We start from the raw sequence: 15,498 nt of genomic DNA, 5'->3' as shown, positions 1-15,498 counted from the left end.
AGGAGTGGAACGAACTTCCTACTCCACTATATCTCATAGGATTGAGAGTAGAATCTTTGATAAATCATAGGCACTTAAGATAGTTTTAGTTTACTTACGTTTTGAGTTCATCGTTCATTTCGTAGGTAGACTAATTATTTTTATGTTTTATCACTGGCCAATGTAGACTTCAGTTCTTGATCTGATTGTTCATGTGCTTGGTAACCAAATTGCTTTGGCTCCCCCTCCATGCTAGCGACATCCTCGTTGCTAGTAGTCCATTGTTGTGTTTCTTCAGCTAAATTCTCGAGAAAGTTGTAAGCTTCCTCTCCATCCATCGATGTAAACTTGCCTTTGTGCATTGACTGTATCATCTGCTTGTTCATCATCGAGAGTCCTCGATAGAAAAAATGAGCAAGTGTGCTCTTATCGTATCCATGATGTGGACATGAGACTAGCAGATTATTGAATTTCTCCCAGCTTTGATGATATTATTCAGTCACCTTCCCTTTGAAATTTTTGATGGCTTGTCGCGATGGCATCTGCCTTACAGGGGTGGGTAGAACTTGTTCATAAACTTTGTTCTCAACTTCTCCCGGTTGTCTATTGAATTGATCGGTACCGGGCGCTTAACCATTTAAATGCTTTTACCTTCGAAAAGAGTGGGAAAGAATGATTTTGATACTCTCATCCCCGATATTACGGTTCTTGAAAGTTTCGAGGATCGATAGAAATTTGTTCATGTGAACATAAGGTCAAACATTAATGCGAACCGTTGAACTTTGGAAGCATAGAGATTACCGATGCTCTAAGCTCAAACCGGTTAGCTTCGTTTTCGGAAAAACAATACTATTTGGGTGGGTCTCCAATGATTGCTTTTAATAGAAATCGCTCAATTTCTTCCTCTGTTGTGCTTGCATGGGTGGGATAGCTTCAGGATTATTGGTGTCCAAAACACCTCCATCATTGCTTGTGGCCATTGTTTCAATCTCGTCTAGTATTCTTGTGAGTCGGTTGTTAAACCTTGTCCACTGTTGTGTTCTTACCGGACGATGATATGGACGACGTGGCATACACTAGAAAATGCTATGCGAAAAATGACGAAAAACTATCCTACTATGCTTGAATGCAATTAAACTAATATGCAACTATTATAAATTATACTAATATGCAAAACTACTTTCCTTCAACTGGGTTGGGCTTTGCAGCTAGTATCTCGCCTGTTGTCTAAAGATGTCTCTTCTAGGGTTATGGTGAATCACTTGGATTGCTTAAGTATCACGTCCCACAGACGATAGTCTGTTTGTCAAGATTCAGACAAGAAACACTAGAGTTTGATTTTTCGCTGTGTTGGCTTACAACTTCAATTGTTGAAAAGATCCTAAATGCAATTATACTAGAAAGTAATAAAACTAAACTAATTATTATGTAACTAAACTAAGAATGAAATAAAAAAAAAATTAATATTCGACTAACCTGGATGGTAGATCTTGTCTTCGAGATGTCCTTCAAGCCTCTCTCTTTCTCAAAAGGATGGATGATGCGGCTAAAATTACCTTAAGATCCAAACTTCTAATCTTGAAAGAAAATGTTAAACATAAACAACTTAAAACGGCAGCTGCGCCATTTGACCTTCGCTCCTTTTTGTGTGTGAGATGTGTATGGGTGATGTAGATAGATGATGGTCGTTGAACAAAATAGAAGCGTATCAAAACCTAATTATCCCTCAATAAGTAAAGGATGAGTAGGGTATCGTTCCACTTTTAAGTATATGAAAGACAGGACTGGAAAGGGGGTTTGATGGATTAAAAACTATAATTGTAGAGATTTTAGATTCTAATGCTAAACTAAACTAAACTAACTAAACTTATACTAAAGCTAAGAATTGGAAATAGGGAGAGAATATGAGAGAGATAGATTCAAGAGATTCAAATCCACCAATGCTTTTGATTCAATGACTTTTTTATTCATGTTGTTCTCCAAGTAGACTACAATCGGCAATCGAAATGAAAGTGCAGATGCCTTTTTGGGTGAAACATCGTTAAACAATTAACTCTACTTAAGGTTGTTCCTATGTTCATGTTACTAGTATCTTCTTTCCTTTTATGTGAGCTTGGGCAGCTATTCAATGAATCACCATCTAAGGCAAACACAAGGAATACTTCCCTTACTCTAAAACACTACATAATTAGAAGAAAAGTAGAGAATAATAGTATAATATTCAATTACAATAAATAAAACTCTATTCTAGCATTATATTCAATTGCAATAAATAAAAGCATGTTACTAGTAAATATTCAATTGTAATAAATAAAACCCTAAACTAGCATGATATTCAATTGTAATCTATACTTCCATCCCCTGGTGTGGGCAATGGAACTAATAACTAAAAACATAAAGAACTAACCTGATTGAAGAACACCATAAACCAGAAGAATCATTAAACCTTAAGCACCGGCTTCATCTCCTCCCTTGAAGGAGAAGATTAGCCTTCCATATAGAAGGAAGAACACGAAGAACAAGAAGAAGAAGAGTTGAAGAACATAAGACTAGAAAGACTAATTTATTAAGACTCAACTAGTTAAAACCGATCTTTTATTATTATCTCTCTCTCCTCAAGTTCGAGACAAGAATATAAGTGAATTGGCCAATTACATGAGGCACTTAGGTCCTCTATTTATAGGGGTTATAATGAGCTCTAGAAGCATTCCAAACCGTCATTTGTTTCCTAATACAAATAGAGACTTCTTCGAGTCCAACTTCATGTCCAAAACCGAGAAGGAATTGGCTACAGTGTCGATTCATACGTCTGGACTCATTATCCATGCGTCTCAAACTTAAGAAATGCGTCTGGACTCACGATCTATGCGTCCCAGACGTGAGCATTGAGTCCAGACTCACGATCCATGAGTCTCATACTCAGAAGTCTATTTTCCCTTTTCTGCTCTATCCTTCTATCCTCTTTTGCGGGCTTTGGTCCAAGCAACGAATCCTTTGGCCTTGGGCTTCCAAATAGGCTTTAAAATAGGTCTAAGTCGCATCTTTAATAGCTCCAATTCCTTGGCCTTCTCCATGATTGTCCACGGGCCTCCCATGTGATCCTTAATGCTCCGAATTGCTTCATTTTACCCTTTTTTCTCTAATATTCTACAAAACTCTCTTATTTACCTGTAGAATCTTAAAACACAACTTATAAACACTATTAGTCCACTAAGATGGCTAAACAAGAGGCATAATCGAGGGTTAAATTGCACTTTTTGATCACTTATCACGATGATGTTAGCGATCCAATCTGGATAATCTACTTTTCTGATGAAACCAACTTGCTTCAGTTTGTCGGCCTCATCGTTGATTGTTTTTTGAAATCTCAAAGATAGCCATCTAGGTCACTGACGAACTGGCCTAGCATTAGGATTTACATTTAGTCTATGACACGCAACATTAGGATCTATTCCGGGCACATCGACATACGACTAAGCGAAAACATCTTTATTCATTGCTAAAAAGTTTACAAGTTGAGACTTGAGTGTAGGGTCCAAGTTAGCCCCTACATAGACGAATTTAGGGTCGTCTTCGGTTCCTAAGTTCACTCGCTCTTTTTCTGCAGGTAGGGATGTTGCTTCTGACGATGATGCGCCCTCAAGTGGATTGATCTCTGGAGATGTTTTGTCGACCTGAGGGGGAGTTGAGTTGGCAGTAGGAGTTGGAGCAGCCTCTGTGGTTATAACAACAGGGGCTGATGTGGCCTCTATGGTTATGACAACAGGGGTTGGAGTGACCTCTGGAATCGGTGTTGGTTGTGCGACACATGATGTAGCGACCTCCGGGGTCTTGATTTGTGGAACAACAACAACTGGAGCGACCTCTAGGGTCTTGACTGGTGGAACGGCAACAACTGGAGCGACCTCTGGGTTTCTGACTGGTGGAGCCACAATGGTTTGATTGATTTCTAGGATCTGAGCTGACGAATAAGCCTTCTTGCTGGTGCCCCCAGCGTATTATTTTGGTTCTCTGGTTTTGACCTCAGTGACCAAATCTTTGGCCATGGTGTAGCTGGTAGGCTCGTTCCTTATGGTGAGAGGTAGATCAACGGTCTTATTCACTGAGAGGATTTGGTTACAATGATAAGCCTCGAGCTAATTGCTTCGAAGCTCCATCATGTCCCTGGGGCCTGGGAAGCGGAGAACCTGGTGCAATGTTGACGGTACAGCTTGCATTTGATGAATCCATCGTCGTCTGAGGATGACGTTGTAGGACAACTTGATGTCTAGAATGTTGAACCGTGTATTGAAGCTGACTTTGTCTTTTCGTGATCCCATAGACACTGGGAGTATAATATCACCGATTGGGTCGGCTCTGGAGCCATTGAACCCATAAAGAGGAGCAATTGGATCTATAAAGACTGACTTGGGTAAGTTCATCTCTTGTATGGTATGGTAGAACAAAATGTCGCACGAGCTCCTAGGGTCTATCAGGATGTGCTTGACTGTCCAGTCGCTGATCTTGACATGGACGACAAATATATCGTTGTGAGGGAGGCAGACCTTGTTGAGGTCAGCCTCTGTGAAAGTGATATCCCCTGCGCTACGACCTGAATTTCGCGGGGCATGTGCTGCCTGTGAAGAAAATTGATAAACTTCTTGAAGAGCGCCGACACGCCTTCGTTTTTCTCTAGAAGATGTCACGGAGTCATCTGGGAAAGTGATCATATGAATGGTTCTGTCGTTGTCGCGATCTGATGAGTGCTGACGTCGCTCATGGTGAGAACGGTCTCTGGGACGTCCTCTGCTGCAGGAGCGAGTTTGAACATTGTGACGGTCATGGAGAGGTGGGGATCTACTGCGCACTCTGTGAGCCATGAGCTTATAGCGCAAATCACCGTCTGCAATGTTGGTGTACTGTTTGATATGTCCTACTTTAATGAGGTCCTAGAGGTAATGCTTTACCCCCAGCATGCATCAGTTTCATGACACTTGGCTCGGTGAAACGCGTAGTACGGTTTGTCAGGTCGATCTACTTGTTGTTGCACATCGGGTCGGAAATATGAAGCTCGCTTGGTTCTTTCCAATATGTAGCTGGGAGATCGCGTGAGAACAGCGAACTCGCGGTCATTGTTCATTCTGTTTCTTGACTTCCGTTCTTGCTGTCAAGGTTGCTTTTTGGAAGTTGGGTGGTCGTCGGATATTGTTGTGACCTCTTCTTCTTTAGGTAGGCCTTGGCGTTTCAGGCCTTCCTGCAGCTTAATGTACTTATCGACTTGAGCCGCATTTCGGATAAAGTCTCGAGGCGTTTCTTTCACCGACCGGCAAGTGTCGGTGTTGCACACGGCAGGCGTTGGAAAATGCTAAGGTAGCGAAGGACTCTTTCAGACCTGTTTCCATGCACAGTAGTTCGGCTTTGAACTATCCTAGGAATTCACGAATTGTTTCGTCTTCGCCAAGGGATAGCTGGAACAGCGAATCAAGATCAGCTTTCTTACACCTGTTATGGACGTACTAACTAGCAAATGAATCGGTGAGCTGCTCGAAGGTCTTTATGGAGTCTGGCTCGAGTGAGAAAAACCAATCTAGTGCGCCATCTTTGAGACTGGCGGGAAACAAACGACAGTGGAGGTGATCAAACTTTGGTGAACTGTAGAGTGTGAGGCTTTGAATGTAGCGAGCCACGTGCTGAACAGGGCACGTGCTGTCATCGTACATCGGAAAGCGTGGCTGAACGAAATCTTAAGGAGATGGTTTACTGAGTACCTCCATCGTGAATAGGGATGCGCGGTACGTCTTGAGCATTTTCTGAACTATTTGGGTTGCGTCTTTCCTTACTGCACTCTGGTCGATCCTTTGCGATAGTTTGTTAATCTATTGATTAACTTCGTTGATGTCGTTCTCAGCGACGTTCCCAACTGGTTGTTGTTGTGCTTCTACTTGTGCACGTAGAGCAGCATTTTCCTGCCTAAGCAAGGAAATGCTCTCATTCGTTAAACCTAGCTGGTTTGCGAGGCTTTGAACTTGAGCTTCGAGGCTTGCCATGCTTCGTGGGCTTGAGATTTTTGGTTTTTGGTTTTTGATTTGTGTGAAAGTGGTTTCTCAAGTTTTGATCTAAAGCGGACTATCTAGCTTCTCTTCATGACGCATCTAGTTTTGTTGTACATTTTGTTCTCCCTTTAGATCATAGATTACAATGTATTGTAAATGATGACGCAAGTGGACAAATCTATGTACGAAACAGTTAAATCAATGCAGGTGAGGGTCTGCCTAACCCTAGCTTAATTTGGGAAAAAAAAAAGTGGTTTCTCAAGTAATCGAGACCACAGACGGCGCCAATGTAAAGGAGCGTTTTGGTTTTCCTTTATATACAAGGAAGATAGGAGGATGGAATTGGATTAGGGAAAGACCGAGTTCGCTGATGAGCGAGCTGCCTACGTATTTTCTCTGGATTCTGGGGGGAGAGAAGAATCAGGTCTCACGTAGTTCATGTAGGTGGTATTTATAGGCGGGAGAGGTGTCATCTATTAGACATGTGTAATGACATGTACATATATAGGGTGGAGATTATGAATGTGTGTTAGGTTGGTTTTGGTAGGAGTTGTGTGATCATTGGGAGTGGGTGCAGTAGTTCATGTTTCACGGTAATTGGAAGTACATGTAAGGCTCTGGTGATGATTACATCTGGATTAGGGATGATGTCTTTATTCGAAGTGTTCTGCCTTAGGTCGCTCGTTTGTCTTGATGTATTCTTGAGCGAGCTAAAGTGTACCACCTACATGAAGTGAGCTGCTCCTAACTCAATCTTGGAGGTCGATGACATGAGTTCGTTACGATCTCTGCTTATGCTTAACGCGTGCTTAATATACCTTAATGAGAATATTACTCCCTTAGAGATTGCTATTAAGAAATCGAAAAGATTTAGTGCAATGTGGTGCATTAATATGGTACTTGGGAGTTTAGGGGTGGTTCTTAGTATCTTAGTTTTTGCTAGAGGCATTAAGAGTGTAACGCACACCGGTATTCAAGTTGGCTTCTTCAAGCCTTCATAAGGTTCAAGCATAGTGTACAAAGAAAGCGACTAACAGTGAGGGTGTAGAATCACTGTTTGCAAAACTGTGTAAACTTCGTTAGTAATGTAAAAGCATAAACATTTTTGTTCAGCTATTTAATTACTTACTAGCATGTGTCCTGTGCTACGTATCAGTTCACCAAGTTGTAAAGAACTAAAATGAAAATTGTTAAAAAAAACTAAAGAGAAACAATTTTTTGTGAATCTCTCACTAAGAAAAGAGAAACAATTTTCTAAAAATGGGGAAGATATACAATTCTTATACATAAATTTTAGCTTTTAAATTAAGAAAACTATCCTACAATTATTGAAGAAGGAGGTGGTTCAATTTTAATAGAGATTAGGGAGCCAATTGTAATTATTAATAAATATGAGAGATGTAATTTAAATAAATGTAGGGAGGTGGTTCTAAAATCTTAAAATTGAGAGATTAGAAATACACTGTTCGGTTGAGAAGTATGGTTCCTACAAACCCGGCTATCATATAGTGTAGAGATTTCTGTGTCAAACTTAACCTTCTGGGTGATTTCTGTTGTATACTTGTATTTGTGTGTGCCTTTTTTTTTTGACAGTCCTTTCGTTTTTCCCATCTAGTCCCTTGAGAATATAGTGCAAACTGTAATGAAGTTTACATCTGTAGAGAAAAGAAATTAAAAAGGTACAGATTAACAAAGATGCTAACGTCGTTGAAATCTTAAATCTGAAAAGCCACTTCAAATATCAACTATATTTTATAATTCGGAATTTGGGCCGACCAAGGGTAAACTGCATAAAGTTTCAACAGGAATTAACAAGCTTATATGTGGTTGCACAGCCTATCTGCGTGTACTCATTCCAAATCTATGTAACGCAAGAGAAACCATTTATCATGGTGACATGGTGGATTCCGAGCACTCATGGAATGTTGAACATTTTCATGGAAATGGCAGTACCAATAGAGAGGAACTTTTCAGGTGTATAATGGCAGTTCCTACTTTTAAGAACCAACTCAACGTAGAAGCTTGATTTGGAGTGAAGTGCTTGGGGAAATGGTTGGAAAGTCAGCAGATTTGATATATCCTATGTATTCAGTGAACTAACATCAAAGCGGGGATAGCTCAGTTGGGAGAGCGTCAGACTGAAGATCTGAAGGTCGCGCGTGTTCGATCCACGCTCATCGCAGTACCAGCCGCCCTCAATTAGTTCCATTACCAATTTTTATAAAGATCGGAAAGCTTTGACTGCCAAGAAAACTTCACTTTGATTGACTAATTCATATCGGGCGTTCGATAGTTGCTTTTTATTATAGTTTTGCAGGGTTGCTTTCAATATTTTTGCTCTTGATATTTAAAATTTTAGATGCAACATAGTATATTAGGCGTATGTTTTACGGCTTTACCTCCCAACCATCCAAAATTAATTTTTTAGTCTAACCAATGCGGATTAGCTGATGCTCGTAAACTTGTAGTCCGAGTGTTAAATAGTACAGACTGCATCGTTTTCCTTCTTTTTTACCTCCAAGAATAGCAAGCCAAGAATTACATAAAGAAGGGGAACCAGAGGAGTAGGTATTAAGCTGTTAAATGAGATTTCGAAAGATCTAAAAAGTTCAAATGTACATTGATTGAAAAAGCTATACTACATTGATTAAAGAAGCTATACAGTTCAGCACTGACGGATCTAAAATCGGAGGATGATAGATAATTTAATCTAACCGGAAAAAATAACAACCAATCTGACCCAAGTATCCAACATCTTCAGACCTTCTATTGCTGAGGGTGATGTGGATGGTCAATTCGAAATGGCTGTGGATCCCCTTTAAGATGGCATCTCCCATAGAAGCGTACAAATGGGCATTCTTCTATAAGGCGCAAATGCTAAATCGGACAAAAACACCACCCATGGTTTTACATGAAAAGCCATCAGCAACACCGGCATGATAATACATCACAACATGTATATGGCTTTAATTTGAACTCAAGCTCCTGAGCTGTTGGCAAAGGTTCAACATTGTATATGCTACTTCGAGCACAACAGAAGTTGTAAACATTTTTACAGATACCTCTACTGAATGGATACAGTCTTTCAGGAATCCCTCTGTATTTCAAGAAAAAGAAAATTATAAAGCAACTCAAGTAGTGAAACCCAACCTTGTAACTAGGACAACTAAGATATGCTATTGATAATGTATAATCATATGCATCACCAAATTGCCCATGACTCACAAGAAACATATTCTACAATAATATTGCTTTGCACTATCACTCTGGATGACTCGCAGTAGAAATGACTGGTGAACTACTCCAATGCTTAATATGTTCAGGGTTCTTTTTCTGCAATATTAACCAGTAACTGATTCATGTGATCCTTAGTGCTTACTTTCAACATAACGCACCAATTTTTATTAAAGTACAAACACTTAGACATTTGGCAGGCTTGCCATCCCTGCCAGCCTCAAGGCACTACTTCGTAGTTCTTGAAACACATTAATTTTGCATCTAAACCCCACCGACAGTTTTTATGTAGACCTCAATATACACATTTGAAGAGAAGTTCTCTTCTACATTCTTAAGCCTATATGTCAATATCTTAGTAATCAGACATGTGGAATTCGATGTAGGGGATGGGTATATGAACTCCACCTTATAGTGACTCCAATGTTACTTAACTCCTAAATGTGGACTTACAAGATGAATTGAGGGCTAATTTTTTGTGGAGATATATATACATCACAAGATGAAGAACACCTCCACAAAAAATCGGCTCAATTGAATATGTTTAACCTTGTCAAAAGTTGTTATGAAATTAAAAAAAATTGCATTGTTGGATAATTTCTTAACATTTTAAACGATTTTTGACGAGGTTGTACATCTTCAAATGAATTGATTTTTTGTGAGGATGATCTCTATTGTGTGGAGAACATCTCTCCCAAAAATCAGCTTCTAATTCATTGTATTGAGTGGTGGAGTAACATTGGAGTCATTTTAAGTGGAGTTCATATAACCATCACCTTCGATGTAAATACATAATCTGCAAGTTTCTCAAAAACGTATATTATGTCATGAGATTTTCCAAATTCCTCATATAGTAAGGTTAATAGTCCAATTCAACGTTAAATATAGATGATAAGTCAACGACCAGCAAAAATTAATAATAAAGAAGGAAACCTAACCTTAAATATGGGATGCGCCGTCTCCGCACAAGTTCATAGGTCGTCTGATTTGTAAGTACAAGATAGCTGTAGCAGAAAATTTTGAGATTAACCTCACAAAGTAGTATACTGGTATGGTTGCGTCTCGAAAGTGTGTTCATGAACAGATTGGGATATAGTATGAACTAAAGCAAAGGTGTCATCCCCCATAAAATTCAACTTTCAGGGAAGTTTCAAAATCCTAAAGGAAGTTCCCAAAAACTCTACCCTATTAGGCTTAGGAGCAAAGAGAGCAAGAGAGAACAAACAAAAATAGAAAACCCGGTACAACCTTCAGGCTTCATCCCAAACAATTCATATTATAGTTTGTGATATATGTGTATATAAAAAGCTCAACACCTTCTAGGTTTTGCACTTTGGTTTCAGTGCATGTGATAGATTGTCTTCCATTAGTTCAAGACTGTTTACCATTTATTTTAAAATTATTTCGTGATCTAGTTGACACTTATACCCGGCCATTCAACTATAATTTATAATCAGCACTTGGTTAAGTTATTTCAATGCCATTATAGTACAAAAGAAATATTGCCAAGAAAACTCCCAGTTCTTAAGCAAAGTATCTTCTTAAGTTTTGGAGCATCCAACTCAAAACCAATCAACACTAAGTTGAGAGAGCCAGGAAATTACATATTATTGTGCCAGGCTTTCAATATCCCATCGTCAAACTATGCTAAACAACTCAATACAACTAAATGACAATAATGAACTGTAACTACTATATTACATTTACTTCTATGTAAGACAACAAATTTGATCTTACCTGTGAAAAATAAGCAACAGAAGCAGAAAGACGAGGCAAATGGACAAAGTGGAGAAAAACAATATCACAATCCCATCCTTCCACCTGATAGCAAATTCCATCCAATATCTACTTTCAGACTTTCAGATGAGTTATATATTAAATGGAATAATAGCTACAACAACAGCAATAATAATGATAATATATCAACAAATCATTTAAGATGTAATAGCCCCTACAAAGGTTGTGAAATCAATGTTAACAGTGGTCCACTTATGTCACAATCGTCACTCCTTATAGCAAAGGCGTTCTTATACTGTGTTTAAATAACTGGGATTGTACACAAAGTACAACAAAATCATTCCACCGACAAAACAATTTAAAGTCTACTTTGATATGTTCCAATGGTCATGAGGTGCATTACATGCCAAAGATTGGCGTATTTAAGCGGTGCTAAGTTTTCCAATTAAGTAATAAACATACCATGCCCTTGCAAACTTGGCCTTCAGATACGATATGTACAATACACCGGTCCAAATGGTCAACGCGGTTTCCTCTAAAATGTACCACCTACAAGATACATATTTAGCAGACAGACTGCAAGGTTACTCATGAGGAAAAATGTAAAACAGCATGAGCTGTACTAGTAGGTTATATTCGCATATGTGATTGAACATAGCTACAAATGTGGAGTTCTTTGATGGTTGAACATAGCTACAAATGTGGAAACTTTTGAAAACGAGAAAAATGAGGCACTTAAAGAACTATGCAATTGCAGGAGGAATCTGCAAAATGAAATTAAACTCACCAAAATCGACAATGGTTGCCCTGCCCAATGCATGTTCCAAGCCAAACACAATGATGATCAAATTGAAGAACACATTTGTCACAATCATGACAGTGTTTTGCACGTGGAGGCTGCAAACAAATAAAGATAAAAATTTCACTAAAAAATGTGACTGTCAAAATTCTAACCTACTTAGACAAACATGTCATCGAGGAGTGAGGACCATCTCAAAGGTGTGTTTCTAAAGGGTAATATTCACTTTTCATTATCATCAAATAAGAAAGCAAGAAAACTGATAAACTGAATACATTTATAACCACTTAGTTACTAAACAACTCCACTTAGATTTATTACTACAGCTAAACCAGGAAACCAGAATAGTAATTTGAAATATGGAGATTGCCCGAAAGGACCTAACTTGGATAACTTAATTCTAAGGAGATTGTTGTCTCTAGGAAGTAAGGTGTTTTTCATGATATTTTTGTTGTTAATCAATAAGAGTGGCTCAATATCCATGGTTCCATGCATATTCTTGAGGAGAGGAGAATAATGTAACAGAGATGTGCTAAAGGTACCCACCCACTTGCTGGTCAATGGAATGGGCTTGTAAGTACAAAGTATGTGACCTGAAAAAACTAATAAGAAGGGAAAAAGACAGTATTCACAGAGGCTGAAAGAGAGTAGAGATCTACAAGTTGATTTCCATAATTGGTGTATTGAAAATGAACAACTAGACCTTTTATGTTGGTATATTTCACTAGCCATCAACAAGATCTTTCAAATTAGTACTGTGATCTAAAAAAGAGTACTAATAGATATTATTACCCGAAGTCATTTGAGTACAGCAGTCTTGGAAAATGTCAAAATACTTGTAACAAAGGCATAATCAAGAAGGTGCTTTCATTGGTCAAAGTTTACACGAAATGACATTTAAAAGAGGAAAATATAAACAAAGTTTTTCACGGTACAAGCAGTATCTTCACAACAAGCCATATAAGCATCATGTCGATAACTTACAGAATGAAATGTTTTACCAAGTGATCAATTGTGGTTTAGCAAAAGAAAAGAAGGGTGCAAATATTATTAAGTACCTGCACGATATTACAGTAGGTACAAGTCCAGCTTCTGCCAAAACAAAATGAATAAATAAATTAGTGAAGATTGTGAGGATTTTTTCAGTACTTCCACAGAAGTCGGAACCATAACCTTATCTAAACAACATAATGCCAACAGTCAGAATCATAAGCTCTATTCTTCAACAGTAATATCTAACCTTCTCTCTTTACTACAAAAAGGGGTTGACTAGCCTACATATAACCAACAATCCAGACCATGTAATCATGCACTAGTTATCCTGTTACAAAGTTACAATACCTTTTTTTTGTGGAGTAAGTTTAAATTCAATTAAGAACAGAGAAAAAAAGTACAAAAAGTGTTTAGAGAGGCAACGGGCTGCACTCTCTAATATTCATGCCAAGTCAAGCATATTCTACTAGCATTTACAAGTATGGTGTAGTGTACATTCACATAAAATCTGCAAAAAAATATTCAAAATGCCTTTCCCATTGGTGAATACAAGGTGGATTTCCTTCAAAAACAATTTCTTCATTATAAGTTAGAGCTGCACCAGTCTTAGCCAAAAGAGAATTAGTTGTTCCCGAGAAATTTCCATTTCTAAACATGGCCAACTGGTGTGAGCCTCAGCTTATGGAATCTAAAGAGCTTATGGTTATGAATAAAAAAAAACTATGTAAGACTCAATCCTTTGCTAATCCGTCCATTACTTGGGGAAGTGCCCCAGCATATTGACACCCTTTCTAAACATGAACTTAGCAAACAATTATTCTCCATTGATCCAAGAGAACAACAGTGATATATAAACAAACAATCATCAAATTAACAGCCATCGTTTACAGAACCCGATATTACGACAATGAACATGAAAATACAAAGAAAGAAAAGTTTGCAGACCTAATTGATGATCCAGGAGGGTACATGTCCATCACCAACTTCGTCCATGGTGTATAATTGGCTCCAGGAGCGCTTCTTCCTGAGTGGCTCCCTTCTATAGCGATAATAAAGCTACCGTTCTTTCTTGAAGCAGACTGCCTTTGCTTGATAATCATAATACTACAGTTAGTAAACTAAAGGATGCCACTCTATGAGCAACAAAATGGCTATCAGTTCCAGCTAAAATGGAGCTTTAAGGAAAAAGGAAATAGCAAAAGACAAGTAAAAGAAAGAAAAATGAGGCTTACTTTGAGGTTGCTGACATGTTGCTAAAAACAAAATGTGTTTCATTTGCAACCCTCATTGCATCCAGTACATACCTAACAACATAAAGGACACGCATTACAAAAATCATAGAGACCAGAAAAAGGTGATCTACTAAATTCAAGCAAATTACCCACCCTGGAGAAGAACCAGATGTGAAGAAATATTGAGCTAAGGCTGCAACAAGCAACAACAAGTATATAGCAGTGTACCTGGAATAAGTGGGTAACTTCATTATTACTATTGGGTACAACTAAAAACAAGATGAAATATTCCTCTAGTTAATTGAATACCATGCTTCTTTTCTGGTCTTGTCAATCAAATCATTGTCAAAAAGGAAAATAACTCCCACAAAAACCAAGTGAATACAGACCAAAGCTACTTTCAATGCCAATGAAGATCTTCTGCCTGAAAATGAAAAACAAAAAAGATGGAATTTAATTGAGAAAACAATGATCTATTTAAATTGAAGGCGTTACCTGGATCGGCCATACAGGGAAACAATTCATAGAAACGTTCATAAGATCGATCCCATGTCTCGCGGACTTGGGAACATAAATCTAGTCTAGTCATCATGTCAGAATCAGAATCAGAATCAGAATCATCTATACTATACTATACCCGTTGAACCAGCTGAGCTGAAAAACAACAACAAAGGTCAATTGGTTTATTTTATTGTTGTACGGTGAAATTGGGAGGGCGTCCTTTTTACGCGGTCTTTAAATTTGATAATTGAGAGACTAGTTGGGGACGGTGCACGCAACTAATCCAAGCTCTTTCGCTCCTATCTCTAATTTTGGATAATTTCAACTCTTATCGTCCAATCATATGGTGTTAGCTGCGCAATTTAATAGCCAATTAATAGGCGCATAGGCACTATAATGGTTAGACCAATACGTCCCGATCTATGCGAGATCGACTAATAGGGCGATTTAGCACAAATAAGTGTTAAAAATGCGGAGATTAATAGGTCTAATGGTTTGTTGTTTTATGTTTTTCTCAAAACATGGTTTGTATATATAAAAGTTGTACATCAAAAGACATAAAACATAATATAAAACCCAATTTAAATCAATTTTTCCATGATATAATTTTAGCGTAGTCATTGACGCCTTTATGTTTTTTATATTTTATATGTTTTTTATTTGATTTATGTTGACCAGTAGACTATGTAATTAGGCTATGATTGCATTTTGGTGATTGTTGGATATGTTTCTCATTTTCATTTCACTTCAATATGCATTTAGCTAATAGTTATTTGTGGCATGTGTTATAGGTTACTTACTAGATTTTTGGACCCGTTCGTTCACCGTTTTTATATAATTTCTTTCATTTTATTATTATGTATCAAAAATCTTACTTCCAAACTATATTGAAACTCATACAGTAAATTAATTGATCAAAGCTTCCAGTGTCAATAATTTGTTATGGCTATTAAACAAAGTTACAAACATAGAGCGCTGAGCAAAATCCATT

General features: G+C 38.0%; 2 protein-coding genes and 1 non-coding gene across 3 annotated transcripts; 1 reads left to right on the top strand and 2 right to left on the bottom strand.

The window, feature by feature from the left end:
• Window positions 1–4,115: 4,115 nt before the first annotated feature.
• On the bottom strand, window positions 4,116–4,688 carry LOC147496312 (uncharacterized). The gene has a single exon (XM_086562540.1). It carries the CDS (start codon window positions 4,686–4,688, stop codon window positions 4,116–4,118), a length of 573 nt encoding a protein of 190 aa, XP_086418666.1.
• Window positions 4,689–8,118: 3,430 nt separating this feature from the next.
• TRNAF-GAA (transfer RNA phenylalanine (anticodon GAA)) lies at window positions 8,119–8,193 on the top strand. The gene has a single exon. It is a non-coding gene; the product is annotated as a tRNA-Phe (tRNA).
• A 383-nt stretch (window positions 8,194–8,576) lies between these two features.
• On the bottom strand, window positions 8,577–15,012 carry LOC147496310 (DHHC-type zinc finger family protein). The gene is made up of 11 exons (XM_086559316.1): window positions 14,502–15,012; window positions 14,316–14,430; window positions 14,160–14,234; window positions 14,007–14,078; window positions 13,720–13,857; window positions 12,840–12,873; window positions 11,770–11,879; window positions 11,445–11,531; window positions 10,983–11,066; window positions 10,184–10,249; window positions 8,577–9,108 (listed from the first exon to the last, which is right to left on the bottom strand). The coding sequence occupies exons 1-11, from the start codon at window positions 14,596–14,598 to the stop codon at window positions 8,934–8,936; spliced, it is 1,053 nt and encodes a 350-aa protein (XP_086415442.1). The 5' UTR covers window positions 14,599–15,012; the 3' UTR covers window positions 8,577–8,933.
• Window positions 15,013–15,498: the final 486 nt, after the last annotated feature.

This window comes from Coptis chinensis, chromosome 5 (assembly GCF_015680905.1).
Source record: "Coptis chinensis isolate HL-2020 chromosome 5, ASM1568090v1, whole genome shotgun sequence".
Classification (NCBI taxonomy): Eukaryota; Viridiplantae; Streptophyta; class Magnoliopsida; order Ranunculales; family Ranunculaceae; genus Coptis; species Coptis chinensis.
Note: the sequence above shows the minus strand (reverse complement) of the source record. Positions and strands in the feature narration are given on the sequence as shown.

Bases quoted from the DNA above. Each gene is read 5' to 3' on its own strand.
- LOC147496312 (XM_086562540.1), bottom strand. From the start codon at position 4,688: ATGATCACTTTCCCAGATGACTCCGTGACATCTTCTAGAGAAAAACGA.
- LOC147496310 (XM_086559316.1), bottom strand. From the start codon at position 14,598: ATGATGACTAGACTAGATTTATGTTCCCAAGTCCGCGAGACATGGGAT. The intron at 13,858-14,006 runs GTAAGCCTCATT...TATCAAGCAAAG, and splicing joins AACATGTCAGCAACCTCAAA to GCAGTCTGCTTCAAGAAAGA. The intron at 11,067-11,444 runs GTATGTTTATTA...ATTTGCTATCAG, and splicing joins GCCAAGTTTGCAAGGGCATG to GTGGAAGGATGGGATTGTGA.